This window comes from Portunus trituberculatus, chromosome 50, assembly GCF_017591435.1.
Source record: "Portunus trituberculatus isolate SZX2019 chromosome 50, ASM1759143v1, whole genome shotgun sequence".
Taxonomy (NCBI): domain Eukaryota; kingdom Metazoa; phylum Arthropoda; class Malacostraca; order Decapoda; family Portunidae; genus Portunus; species Portunus trituberculatus.
The window spans coordinates 5,250,020-5,265,019 of NC_059304.1; the positions used below are offsets into that span (position 1 = coordinate 5,250,020).

At 40.8% G+C, this 15,000-nt stretch overlaps 1 protein-coding gene across 3 annotated transcripts in view; it reads right to left on the reverse strand.

Annotated features, from left to right (window-relative positions):
• LOC123500032 (galanin receptor type 2-like) overlaps window positions 1–15,000 on the reverse strand; it is a 120,792-nt gene that overhangs the window by 51,474 nt on the left and 54,318 nt on the right. For all 3 annotated transcript variants that reach the window (XM_045248646.1, XM_045248647.1, XM_045248645.1), the window contains exon 4: window positions 14,960–15,000. This exon is cut by the window's right edge and continues 83 nt beyond it. In XM_045248646.1, coding sequence (XP_045104581.1) covers window positions 14,960–15,000 — 41 coding nt within the window. The remainder of the gene's footprint in view (window positions 1–14,959) is intronic.

A 15,000-nucleotide genomic window follows, 5' to 3' on the forward strand; every position in this document is an offset into this window, starting at 1 on the left:
CCTTCCTAACCTCGGACCGTGGCCAGGATTCGAAACCGTGTGCTTAAGAACCCTGGGGCCCACAAAGCGCGCGCGCAGTCCCACTGCATCACGGTGGCCCCTTAAGTCAGAATGTATTTTCCTCTCCTTCCCTCCCTCCCTCCCTCCCTCTCTCTCTCTCTCTCTCTCTCTCTCTCTCTCTCTCTCTCTCTCTCTCTCTCTCTCTCTCTTCCTATATTCAACACATGTAAGTGAAATCCATCATTACAATTCCGTAGACTTTATAAAACGTACACACCCAGACCCACACCCACACCCACACACCCACACACTCTACAATCATGGCTGTGAGTAGTTTATATAATGTGGATTATTATAGGCTAGAGGTCCCCTATTGTATGGTACTCTTAATAAAAGCAAACATACACACTTAATTCTTTATCTGTTGGTATATATGTAAACATTTTCAAAATGGTATTTATTATTTGATACATGATTTTTGAGTATGAAATATTTCTTTTCTTTCTCTTTATACATTATTTATTATTTTGTAAAACGGCATCAAATATTTTGCATATCTATACATTTTTTCCATACTTTTATTCATCAAATGTTAAAGTTATTGTATACATATTTTCGTATTGCCTAAGATTATCCATTTCATTTAGATGATTTTATTGTTACCTAAACGAATTCTGAAACCATTGCATCTGCTACGCTTGAAATCTGAGAAAATTCTCTTTCTCCACTGGCTCCTCGCGGCGTCAAGTTTTACAAGAATTCCACAAAACTCACTTCCAGACGTCGTTTCTCTCTTTCATTGTAAGACTTTCTACGTGAAATGCTATATCATATATACATTTATACATTTCCCTTCATATTCCTATCTTGCTGGCAGTTTGTTTCATCCAATTCGCAACAAACTGACGCACACGAATAATTTTTCGATTTAGTTTTCACTCATACTTTACTATTATGACCAACAATCAAATGAAAAAAAGGGGAGAGAAAATCATATAGACGGAAGAACATCACAGCTGACGAGGGGGGGAGTGCGACGGTCGGAGGGAAGAGATGGACATCCACCTCTCCCCTCTCTATTTAGATGAGAAAATAATGGACACAGAATAGCTTAATATGAGAGTTGAACGACTACCCCACTTTAACACTGTCACGTGCCACAGCTAATTTACGCACTCCCACGCTCTTCCTAATTAACCCCTGCCTTTGTACTGCGTGCCCTCAGCATGGGCGTTGGGTGAATGTGTGCGTAACTAAGGTTCATCAGTGCAACACTAGCTGGCTTGGTTGCTTCCACTTACTGCCATTTACACACACACACACACACACACACACACACACACACACACACACACACACACACACACACACACACACACACACACACACACACACAAGCCAGAGGACCGGGGTTCGATTCCCCGGCCGGGTGGAGATATTTGGGTGTGTCTCCTTTCACGTGTAGCCCCTGTTCACCTAGCAGTGAGTAGGTACGGGATGTAAATCGAGGAGTTGTGACCTTGTTGTCCTGGTGTGTGGTGTGTGCCTGGTCTCAGGCCTATCCGAAGATCGGAAATAATGAGCTCTGAGCTCGTTCCGTAGGGTAACGTCTGGCTGTCTCGTCAGAGACTGCAGCAGATCAAACAGTGAAACACACACACACACACACACACACACACACACACACACACACACACACACACATACACACACACACGCGCGCGCACGCACGCACACGCACACGCACACACCGCGTAGTGTAGTGGTTAGCACGCTCGACTCACAATCGAGAGGCCCGGTATCGAGTCCCGGAAAGCGACGAGGCAAATGGGCAAGCCTCTTAATGTGTGGCCCCTGTTCACCTAGCAGTAAATAGGTACGGGATGTAACTCGAGGGGTTGTGGCCTCGCTTTCCCGGTGTGTGTTGTGTGTGTGTGGTCTCAGTCCTACCTGAAGATCGGTCTATGAACTCTGGGCTCGCTCCGTAATGGGGAAGACTGGCTGGGGGTCCAGCAGACGACCGAGGTGAATTACACACACACACACACACACACACATTCTCTCTCTCTCTCTCTCTCTCTCTCTCTCTCTCTCTCTCTCTCTCTCTCTCTGTCACTCTCTTTGTTGGTAAAAATTCTGCAGGAAAAATATATTTCGCCGGAATATGTACCCGTTTTCTTTTCCTTCCTCGGCAGATACTTAAACGAATTTGTTCTACTGTTAACCCGTTGACTCACAAACTCACTCGCTCACTCTCTTACTTGCTAGCTCACTCAGATGTGTAAAAAATATATTTTCTGTGTGTGTGTGTGTGTGTGTGTGTGTGTGTGTGTGTGTGTGTGTGTTTGATCTGCTGCAGTCTCTGACGAGACAGCCAGACGTTACCGTACGGAACGAGCTCAGAGCTCATTATTTCCGATCTTCGGATAGGCCTGAGACCAGGCACACACCACACACCGAGACAACAAGGTCACAACTCCTCGATTTACATCCCGTACCTACTCACTGCTAGGTGAACAGGGGCTACACGTGAAAGGAGACACACCCAAATATCTCCACCCGACCGGGGAATCGAACCCCGGTCCTCTGGCTGTGTCTAACCACTGAGCTACCGGGCCGTTGTGTGTGTGTGTGTGTGTGTGTGTGTGTGTGTGTGTGTGTGTGTGTGTGTGATTGTGTGTGTGTTTGTGTGTGTGTTTGTGTGTGTTTGCTATTCAACCTCCCCTATCGCTTTCTCTCTCTCTCTCTCTCTCTCTCTCTCTCTCTCTCTCTCTGCAAATCAATAGGTGTCTATTTCTCTTTTACATCTCTTCTTTCTCTTCACTCTCTCTCTCTCTCTCTCTCTCTCTCTCTCTCTCTCTCTCTCTCTCTCTCTCTCTCTCTCTCTCTCTCTCTCTCTCTCTCTCTCTCTCTCTCTCTCTCTCTCTCTCTCTCTCTCTCTCTCTCTCTCTCTCTCTCTCTCTCTCTCTCTCTCTCTCTCTCTGACAAGTTTCCTGAAGCTTGTAAACAAAAATACTGAATGGGAGGTTTAGCAAAATGTTGATTGTTAGGAGAGAGAGAGAGAGAGAGAGAGAGAGAGAGAGAGAGAGAGAGAGAGAGAGAGAGAGAGAGAGAGAGAGAGAGAGAGAGAGAGAGAGAGAGAGAGAGAGAGAGAGAGAGAGAGAGAGAGAGAGAGAGAGAGAGAGAGAGAGAGAGAGAGAGAGAGAGAGAGAGAGAGAGAGAGAGAGAGAGAGAGAATATCAATGCCTTGGGTCACCTCTACGAGAACAATAGAATACATGTGGCGCACTTATATCCTCCTTTGTTTATATATGCCCTTCTCTTGACTTGCGTGTGAACCTCCGAATGAAAGTAAAGTTTTGGTACGTCTTGGGATTATTTCAAGTAAAGCTGTTTCCCTTCTACAGCCTTAATGTGTACCTATTAGAACAGGAGGAAGAGGAGAAAGAGGAGGAGGAGGAGGAGGAGGAGGAGGAGGAGGAGGAGGAGGAGGAGGAGGAGGAGGAGGAGGAGGAGAAGGAGAAGAAGGAGGAGAAGGAGGAGGAGGAAGTGGAGGAAGAGGAGGGGGAGGAGGAGAAAGAGGTGGAGGAGGAAGAGGAGAAGGAGGAGGAGGAGGTAGTAGTAGTAGTAGTAGTAGTAGTAGTAGTAGTAGTAGTAGTAGTAGTAGTAGTAGTAGTAGTAGCAGCAGTAGTAGTAACAGCAGTAGCAGTAGCAATAACAGTAGTAGTAGTATCAATGGCAGCAACAGCAATAGCAATAGCAACACTAACAACAGCAGCAGCAGCAGCAACAGCAGCAGCAGGAGCAGGAACAGGAACAACAGTAATAACAACAGTTAAAATAAAAGGACTTTGTGAAAGATGAGAATAATGACGAGGGTGATAATGATGATTGTGATGAGGAAGAGGAAGAAATGGAGGAGGAGAAGGAGGGAGAGGGAGAAGAGAAGAAAAAGGGATAAAAATTCCTCTGACAGTAATTTTTTTTGGACCATAATGAGTTCCTTTTCTGCTCTGAGGGATAGAGACGATGTTTGCCTTCATCACGGTGAATGGTAATGTCGAACTTTTAAGCTTCCGTATCTGTTTATTCATCTCTATGCTACATTCATTTAGGTACCTTTAGTATCGTATGGTTCTTCTGTCTTATTTTCTTATCTGTTTATTCAAGTATGATAAATCACTAACAACATTTTCGCATTCTTGTTTGTCTTTTCTTTCTCTTTCTTTATCATATTATGTGCTCTTCATTTTCCACATATTTCAATCTGTCATTATCTTCTCTTTCTAAAAATACAGTTAGTAACTCATATTTCACTCTTTTCTATTAGTCTTATTCTATCCAATCATTTCTGGCAATTATTCAGTTTCTCAGCCATTGTGTCCAGTTTCTCATTGCGCATATTTAGCCTTACATATTTTTCCCTTTAAATATGACATTTTAATCGAAAAATATCTATTATCCACTTAATGGTTTTGTTTCATGCGTTTCAACCTCTCCCGACACTTTTCTATCTACATTAATGTCAAAGTTTCCTGCGGTGGAAGACTCCCATTCTCCTCTCGTTTATGTGTAGCCGGCGGTGGCTTTTTGAAGGAGCAGCCTTGAAGTGGCGCGCTGCTGCATTAGGCTTTTGTGAAACAAGGACTTACACCAGTCATGTGAACGCCAGTCATTAAGCAGCTTTACGTGTATGAGACTCGGCAGGAAGGGCAGGTGTATCATAATGATTAAAAAAAAAAAAAAAAAAAAAAAAAAGAAAGAAAGATAATTATCCTCGCATACTTCGCAGCTTAATTTCTGCTTCCTTAAAATGTCTCTCTTTATATCACTGATTCATTTGTTTATTTCTCTTCTTTATATTTCTTTTGGGGGGAAACAGGAGAGTAAATTTTGTTCTATGTCGTATGCTTATGATCTGTTATGATAAAAAAAAAAGAAAAATCGTATCTGCTGAGTTATAAGAAATGCCATGTGTTTTATCTGTTTTATCTGGTACGTTAACATAAACAGGAGAGGAAAGGTAGAGTAGCACACACCACAAATAAATCCTCCCAAGGTAAAATTTTCCCCTGTGCACAAGTTTCCCCCCCTCCTCCTACCCTACCAAAGAAAGTAATCCTCCTCAATCATAAACTCGGTTAGATCACGTTATGTTAGGCTAGGGAAATTTTCACGAAGGAAACGGCTTTTGGGTTGAAATTTCCTTAGAGGTTTTAAAGGAATTTACTGGCCGGAATTTACACTAAAGCGAGGAATATGCGAGTGTGTGTATGGAGGATAATCTTGAGGAAGAGAAAGAATAACTACAAAGGATTAATGAGAGACGGTGTAATGGTCGACAATTTTTCTGGAGATGGAAGGTCATTGAGTAGATTAACGCCACAAGAGGAGATAACGAGCTCAGATTATCATCACCGTCATCAGAGATCAAGAGCACACTGTTGTGATTATTAGCCCCTTCCTGACTGGCGGAGGCCCAAGGTAATCAACATTTTTTTCTCGAGAACTATGGGAACAGAGGTGGAGGGGGGAGGTGTAGGGGGTGGGGAGAAATGATGGTGGTGGAGGATTAGGAGGTGAAAGAGGGGATATGAAGGAGAAGGAGGAGATAGGGAGAGGATGATGATGATGATGATACATGGATAAGTGGATCAGAGAGGAACATAAAGGATGCAAATGAGATCGGATAAAACTTTTGCTTCTTCCTCTTATCATTGTTATTATTGCAATTATCATTAGAACTGGTACATGATAATATAAACTGTAATAGTAGTGGTTGTTTCAGAAGAATAAGGAGGCAAAAAAAAAAAAAAAAAAAAAGAAGAAAATAACATCATAAAGACAAGAATTCAAGTTTTCTTTTTTTTTTTTCCCAGAATGTAAACGCAGCAATAACAGACACACCAAAGAAGGACAAAGAGACCAAGCAAAACCCGAGTTTAAAGATACTACATGTAGTAACTTACAAACATGAAAAAAAAACCCAGGGATATCATACATGAACGAAACAGGAGATGGAAAAGAGCAGAACAGAGTAATTCAGTCTCACAATACAAGGGAAAAAGCAAGGGGACGTGAGGGGAAAGGGTGATGGAGGGCGTTGGAGAAATTATATTGCAAGACTAACTTTTGGCTGATTAGTTTATGATGTCACTAGCGGTGTTGAGTATCACAGGAAAGAGGGCGGCGTGCGAAGGCTGCCCCAGTTCGTTGCACAGCACATGGGATCGTACAAAGCCGTGAACGTAGGAAGATAGCAAAGAGGGAAAAAATAGAGCTACAAAGGTCAGAATATAGGGTTACAAGGACGAACATTGACACACTGACACTGACATACACACACACACACACACAGACACACACACACACACACACACACACACACACACACACACACACACACACACACACACAGTCACATTGCTAATTTCTAGGATGGAAAAATTTCGCCACCCTAAATTCATATTATAAAACGTGAGAGAAAATAAAAACAATGAAAACCCATCAAGCTGTGTTTATGCGAATTATTTATAGAATAGAAAAGTAAGCGAGGCGTGAAGTAAGCAAATCGTTATCCGTTCATTCTTTAACAGGTAATTATATTTAATGCAGTTGAATGTGCAGCTATTAATATTGAAGTAATGACGTGTGCATGTGTGTGTGTGTGTGTGTGTGTGTGTGTGTGTGTGTGTGTGTGTGTGTGTGTGTGTGTGTGTGTGTGTGTGTGTGTGTGAGGGACTAATGCAAATAAACAAAATCATATTCCATAACTCTATATAATTCAACACCTGCGTGAAATTACCTACCTCTGCAATATTGATAGCGCAAAGATGATGAGCATTGCAGTTTGAAATTGCAACTATTAAAACAAGAGCTCAACTGAAACAAAGTCATGTGCTTCAAATTTTGTTCTGCGTCGTTTTGAGGGAAAGTAAAGTAAAAAGAAAAGAACAAAAATACATCGATTCAAACATGCTCGTGAAACAAAACAGGAAGAAATGAAACCACGTCATATAGAAAAGAAGAAGAAGAAGAAGAAGAAGAAGAAGAAGAAGAAGAAGAAGAAGAAGAAGAAGAAGAAGAAGAAGAAGAAGAAGAAGAAGAAGAAGAAGAAGAAGAAGAAGAAGAAGAAGAAGAAGAAGAAGAAGAAGAAGAAGAAGAAGAAGAAGAAGGAAACCCACCAAAACGCACTTTTCTGCCTGGTTCTCACTTTTTCTTCAGACATTTTTGTATTGCTTAACAATCACGTAAGAGAAAAGAGAATATGATATCCTTTCCAATACTTTCTTTTCCTACATACACTGATCAAGACTACGATCACACACACTTCATTTATAGACACAGATCGGCAGCACCAAAACCCTGTACAAGCTTTATCCACCAAACCGATACAGTGTTAAGCCACAAAAGAAATATATTGCTAAATTAATCAGAGTCCACAGTGTCTGGATATTCCACAGAACAATGGTCTCCTACTGGGCTTTTATTTCTCCCACACATTTCCAGCCACTGCCGCCAGTCCAGCCTCCCACATATCTAAGAGTTATTTGTCTAATCGGTACTAAAATAAATTCTCCCTCGTCCGCCATGTTGTCGCCACACAAGCGCGCGCGCACACACACACACACACACCGTCGCCGTCGCCGAGAGAGGACGGCTCGTCTCCGGCTGTGGACGGGAAGAGGAGAAACTACCTATGGTGTTTACAGGGCCCGGGTATCTCTGTGTTAATGTCCTATTAATGTCCTACTGTCGCAAAGTGTAGAAAGTGGGCCATTTTCAAGCGGGATATGGAGAGTGGTCCCTGAGCGGAGAGTGTGGGCGGTGATTGTTTTGGCCGTAATCAGCTGACGATAACAATCATGGCGTCCACGCCTCGACAAGCCCGGGACTTTGAAGGGTTCGTGACTACTCCAAGAGGACTGGAGAAATTAGATATGGATGCAAGAATTCAGGCATTAGAAAGTAAGTTCCTAAACATTTTATCCATAGAAGAAAAACTGGATAGAGTTCATAGCGAGAATGATTCCTTCAAAAAGAGATCTATTTGTTAACGATAGAGAACAAAGAGCTATTGAAGGAAAAAGTAGAGATGGAGAAAGAAAACCAACAACTAAGGAAACAATGTGAAGAGATGAAGGCTAAACTCATAGAAATGGAGAAGAAAATATCCGAAGGGGACTTGAGGAAGGAGGAATGCCTTAATCTAATTGATGCCAGGATGAAAGAAGTGAACCATGAACATCAGGAGGTACAAAGGTCCTTTAGGGAGATAGTGAAAAAGCAGGAAGAGGAAAATAAAGTGATTACGCAGAGTGAAATGGTAAAGGCACTAAAGGAAAATGAGTATGTGGTGAGAGATATTGCTGAAAAGAAAAATGTGTGATCATAACAGGATTGAGGGAGGAAACTAACAGGAACTGGCAGGATAGGAGGGATAAGGAAAATGACAGGATTAAGTCTTTACTGAATAAGATCTCAGTAGAGGAAGAGGACCTATATGCTGAGGTAGAAGAATGTGAGATTGGGAGCTTTTGAGGAAGGCAAGAATAGACCATTAAAATTGAAATTAAAGTCTCAGGTGGAAGCTGAGGCCTTGCTGAGGAGGGCTTGGAAACTTAAGGATTCTGAGGAAACCAAAACAATTTACATAAGAAGAAATATGTCACAGGATGAACGAATGAAAATGAAAGAGCTTGTATATGAAGTGAGAGAGAGGAATGATGAAAGAACAGAGGAGGAAAAGACCAAGTTTTTGGAGGATGAGAAATGGGAGGCTAAAGAAGTGGTGGATAAAACAGACGGAATAGACATTACATGGAAGAAAGAGACTAGGAATGGAATACAAGTGACTTACATGAATATAGATGGATTTCTGTCTAAGAGGCTAGAATGTATGGATTACCTAAGAAATAATGAACCGGACATAATGTGTGTAGTGGAAACAAAGCTAAGGCCCGAAATAAAGCTAGACTGGTTTGTTGTAAAACACTACAAAGTATGGAGAAATGATAGAAAAATAAAGGAGGTGGTGGTATAATGGTTCTTACTAAGGAAGATCTGATAGTGAAGGAGGTGAACTATAGTAAGAGAAATGAGGAAGTGATAAGTATGCTTATAACAGATGGCAAGAGGGACATTAATATTATAACAGTATACATACCACCCAGAACCAGTGCTTGGGAATATGAACAGTACCAAATGGTGATGAGAAATACTCTAGACAGAATGAAGCAAGAACTCATCAGAAAGGATAGAGTGATGATAGTTGGAGACTTTAATTGTAAAGAAATAGTGTGGGAAGACTACGAAGTGGTGAACGGTGGTGAGTGGGCAGAGGAATTGTTAAAGGTAGCAACAAATAACTTGATGACACAGTGGGTGAGATCACCAACAAGGTGCAGGGGACAAGATGTTGCAGCAAGGTTGGATTTGGTATTTACCAGGGGCATCTCTCTAAAAGAGGAAATTGAACATGAATGTCCCTTGGGGAAAAGCGATCATGATGTCCTAAGCTTTGAGCTGGATACGGAATTAAGCACGAATAAGATTGTGGAACGCAGGGAGGAAAAATTAAATTATATTAGGGCAAATTATAACCATATAAGGGAGTTCTTTAATGAAATTGACTGGTCCGTGGTATACCAGGAAAGGGATATGCAATTGAAATACGATAAATTTATGGATTTATATAACTCTGCTGTGAAAAGTTTGTGCCATATCACAGAAAGAGGACTTTAAATAATAAACAGTGGTTTAATAGAAATTGTGAAGAAGCAAAAAAGAACAAAGAAAAGGCATGGAAGAAACTTAAGAAAAACAGTGATGTATTATCAAGAGAAGTTTACAAAACAGCAAGGAATAGATATGTTGAAGTAAGGAGAACAGCACAGAAGGAATATGAACAGAGGGTGGTGGAAAACTGTGATAGTGACCCAAAATGTTTTACAAATTCATAAATGGAAAACTAAATATAAGGGAGGCAATAGAAAAGGTAAAAATGGGAAGAAGTATATGAGGATGCTGGAGATATAGCTGAAATTTTGAACGACAACTTTTGCAAAGTGTTTACAAAGGAGGAGCATTTTATGGGAGGAAGGCCTACGGAAATAAAGCAAATGCAGGACATCATGGTTACTAAGGAAGATGTAAGGAAAATTATAAGCAATCTGGATATTAATAAATCAATGGGGCCTGATGGCATATCTGGGAGGTTGCTAAAAGAATGTAAGGATCAATTGTTGAACCCCGTATTTGATATTGTGGAAACCTCCATACGAACAGGATTAGTCCCGAAAGAGTGGAAAAGAGCTGACATTGTGCCTATATATAAGAATGGTAGTAGAATGGAACCGCTAAATTATAGACCAGTATCGTTGACTAGTATATTGTGCAAGGTATGTGAAGAAGTAATTAAAGCTAAGTGGAGTGAGTATCTAGAAAGTGAAAACATTCTGAGTGAAAGGCAGTTTGGTTTCAGAAAAGGAAGATCGTGCGTATCCAATTTATTATGTTTTTATTCAAGAGTGACTGACATACTACAACATAGAGAGGGATGGGTGGATGCTATCTACCTGGACTTGAGAAAGGCCTTTGATAAAGTACCACACAATAGACTGATGTGGAAACTAAAGAAGATTGGAGGAGTAAATGATAAACTAGCAAAATGGATGGAAAATTACTTAATGGGAAGAGAAATGAGAACAGTGGTGAGAGGAAGGAAGTCCGAGTGGAAGAAGGTAACCAGTGGAGTTCCACAAGGGTCAGTGCTGGGTCCCATCATGTTTTTGATTTATGTTAATGATATGCCAGTAGGAATTGACAGTTACATGAACATGTTTGCGGACGATACTAAAATTATGAGGAGAGTAAAGAATGTGGAAGATTGTAACAAGTTACAGGAAGATCTTGATAAAATATATGAGTGGAGTAAAGAGTGGCAGATGGAATTTAATATAGACAAGACCCATGTTATGAAAATGGGAAGAAGTAGATACAGACCAAACAGGGATTACAGGCTGGGTGATGAGAAAATTAAAGAGACCAATGAGGAGAAAGACTTAGGAGTAACCGTGCAAAACACTTTGTCACCGGAGAAACACATTAACAAGATTTTTGGAAAACATATAACATGCTTCAAAATATTGGCCTTGCATTCCACTACCTAGATGAAGGAATGATGAAGAAGATATTATGTACCTTAATAAGACCCCAGTTAGAATATGCAGCATGTGTCTGGTCACCGCATATGAAGAAAAATGTGAAGAAGGTGGAAAGGGTACAGAGGCTGGCAACAAGGATGGTACCAGGACTCAGGAGTTAGACTATGAGGAAAGACTGAGGAAGCTGGGGCTGACCACATTAGAAGAGAGAAGAACAAGAGGAGACATGATAACTATGTACAAATTGGTGAACAAGATTGAAATATTGGACAGAGAGTTGATAGGTGAGCACAAGTAATCATCTCCGAGGACATGGAAAAAAAATTAATAAAAGACATCTGTCTAAATGACGTGAGAAAATACAGTTTCCCGCATCGTAGCATTAATAAGTGGAATAAACTGAGCAGTGATGTCGTTGACGCGGTGTGTCAATCAGATGAAAGAGAGATATGACAGGAATGGACAAGGAGACAGGACACAGAGAGCTTAGCTCGGGCCCTGTAATACACATATAGGTAAATACAAATAGGTAAATAAACACACACACACACACACACACACACGTGACTCACCAGCTGTGATCGAGCTGCAAGTACCCGCTGCTCACAGGGGAATGCTTTTTACATTATATATTCATGCCACTGAAAATATTATGATAATGCTGGGGTGGGGGGTACTCTCTCTCTCTCCCTCTCTCTCTCTCTCTCTCTCTCTCTCTCTCTCTCTCTCTCTCTCTCTCTCTCTCTCTCTCTCTCTCTCTCTCTCTCTCTCTCTCTCTCTCTCTCTCTTCCTAAGCTGAAGGAAATGGTGTCAGTTGTGGTGTTAACAAAAGTAATAATAATAGTGATGGTGATTATAATGATGATGACTTGATAATGAAAGAAAGGAAGCAATCTCTATTTCAGCCACATACAAATTTTCATTATTATTATTATTGTTATTATTATTATTATTATTATTATTATTATTATTATTATATTATTATTATATTCCATGAGTGCAGCAAGAATGACAAACACTACTACTACCACTACTACTATCTTTAATATCATCACAACCACAACTATAATTTTTGAAACCGCTGCCTGTAAGACGTAATAATGGTGTTTGAGAAAGTTTCATTTTTATTATAGAGAAAACTTTTGTCAGCGATGGATCTGGTACGAACATTTTCTTTGAGGCTCCGATCTTCGCCTTTAATATCAGCCAAGGAAGCGGAACAAGAAGATCTAATCGCAAAAATAGAATGAAACACCGCAGGCCGCAAAACACGTCAGCCAGAGATGTGGGTCACTTGCCTCGCCACCCCGTCCCCTCTCTTCCAGTAACACAACTCCCACCCCATCCACAACCACCCACCCGCACCACGACATACGCCCTCCTCTCCACACAAAAACCCGTCCCCAACGCCCTTCCTCACTCTCACCCTTCTTCCTACACCCCACTTACATCCACACCCAGCCACGCTCCCTCACAGCCTCGTCCTTTCCACTCCCGATACCCGAACCTTTTCCCACCGCACTTTTTGCCTTACTCTCCCACTCCTCTCCCACTTACTCCCTTCCATTTGTCTTCTAAAATCTCACATTCCACACGACCGCTCTCAACTGTCCAATTTTAGTGACGTGGGGCAAAGGCAAGACCTGCTTCTCGCTCTCCTGTGACCTTGTTTTCTTAGATGTAATGTATGAGGCTTGAGTTTCTGGAGTTGACCAAGATGTCCGATAGTACGAGTGTTGTGATTTACATTATGCAAACTTACTGAGAGAAGATAAGAATAAAGGCAGTATATTTAAAGTAGTTTGTTTTTGGAGAGGAGTGTTTGGAATTTATATCAATAAATTCCAATGGACAGTGTAAGGACAGTGAAGGACAAAACATACTTTTCCAAGTAGAATTAGTGTGCTTTGTTGATAAAAAATCCGGAACATTTTGAAACACTTATTTTGTTATTATTTCTTGTACTGAAATACAGCTGAAACTTTACGTAGTATTAAATATTCTTTAAACTGCGCCACAAAGTAATTACAAAGTGTTATTTCTAAGCCCTTCATACTGTGAACGTTCCCTTCTGTCCCTTATCACTTTCTGACATTTAGTAAACACGTTTTCAGATTATTTAGAGAGGATCTATTATGATGTGTGAAAAAGAAGTAGATCCTTGAAATGTCAAACATCTCTGTAACTCTTGATTTACTTCTATACGAGCCTTGACATGAATAAATTGCGTTGTGGCGTGTCCGAGGAAAGTAAGCAAATCTTTGGAATATACTTGAAAAGAAATATTTGAATAAGAAGCAAATTCAATATCACATACTTCCTCATACAACGAGAAAAAGAAGCATTTCATAAAAGCATCTTTCAAGCGAATGTCAAATGAAAAAATCTACAAAACTACGAGCAACTATTCTGCTCGGTACGCTTCCCCCACCCCACAAAAAGTGTGGAGTTCGGCAGGTGAAAGGCATAGATTTTGGACAAATAAAATGATAAAGGCACTGAACTAGAAAGAAAAGGATGGGGAATAAGTGGAAGAAAGAGAGAAAGACCTACCAATGGACAAATTGGAAAATGAGAATGAACAGTAATTAAATGAGAGAGAGAGAGAGAGAGAGAGAGAGAGAGAGAGAGAGAGAGAGAGAGAGAGAGAGAGAGAGAGAGAGAGAGAGAGAGAGAGAGAGAGAGAGAGAGAGAGAGAGAGAGAGAGAGAGAGAGAGAAGAGAGAGAGAGAGAGAGAGAGAGAGAGAGAGAGAGAGAGAGAGAGAGAGAGAGAGAGAGAGAGAGAGAGAGAGATTAAAAAAATGAACTGAGGAGGAGGATGTAAGGTTGAGTGAAAATGAAAGACAATGACAAGATATAGCAAAAAATATACAGTTTATGAGAGGTTAAGACTCATCAAAGTAGAGACAGGATGCAAGAACGAGGCAAATAGAAGGAACAGGATTTAAAGACACTGAAGAAAAAAGAGAATGACAAAACAAGATGAAAAATAAACTGACGAATTAGTAAGAAGAATAACTGAAAAAAAGGAGAGAAAGAAGATGACAAGAGGAGATGAGAAGAATGGAAAAAGAAAAGGATTGTAGGATAAACTTTTGTTTCGCCTTTAGCAGTGTATGTTACCCTCAGGACACGTGCAAGATAATCCACCAGGGGAGAGAGCAAAAGGCAAGCAAACTGGTGCCTTAAAGTGAGAAGAAGGGAACTCCCAGCCGGCATTTCAAGGAGAGCTCGTCTAAATACATAGAAGCTTCAGGATTAGCGCTAAGGGTTAAAGGGTATTACTGACCAAAAGGGGGAGGCTCAGGAAGGGTTTGTCATGTATGTTGGGAGAAAATTGTTTGCTTTTAGTCAACTTTTTTTCTGTGTTTCTAGTGCTTTTCCATCCACTCGACTAATAAATTTCTGTTTTGATTTTTGTTTCTCACTTGCTTCTTTCGACGTAAAACTTGCCTTTGTAAAACTATTTCCACCTTAACTCTCCTTTTTTCTACAGTTTTTTTTTCATCTTCACCATCTATTTCCCCAACTTATAATCTTTTGTGACATGATTCTTTAACTTGTTCCTTCCCATTTTGTTTCATTCATGTATTGTTTGAGGTGATAATTTCCTCAAATATGCAACCGATTCATTTTCAGCTTAGTTTGAGTTCTTGTTTATTTACTTGGTGTTTAGTATATGTGAGAACAGGATCGAAATACGAGCCCTGCATCTCTCTCTCTCTCTCTCTCTCACACACACACACACACACACACACACACACACACACACACACACACACACGGTACTTTACCTGAGCGTATCCAGCGGGAAGGGAGAGCACGAGGGAGATGC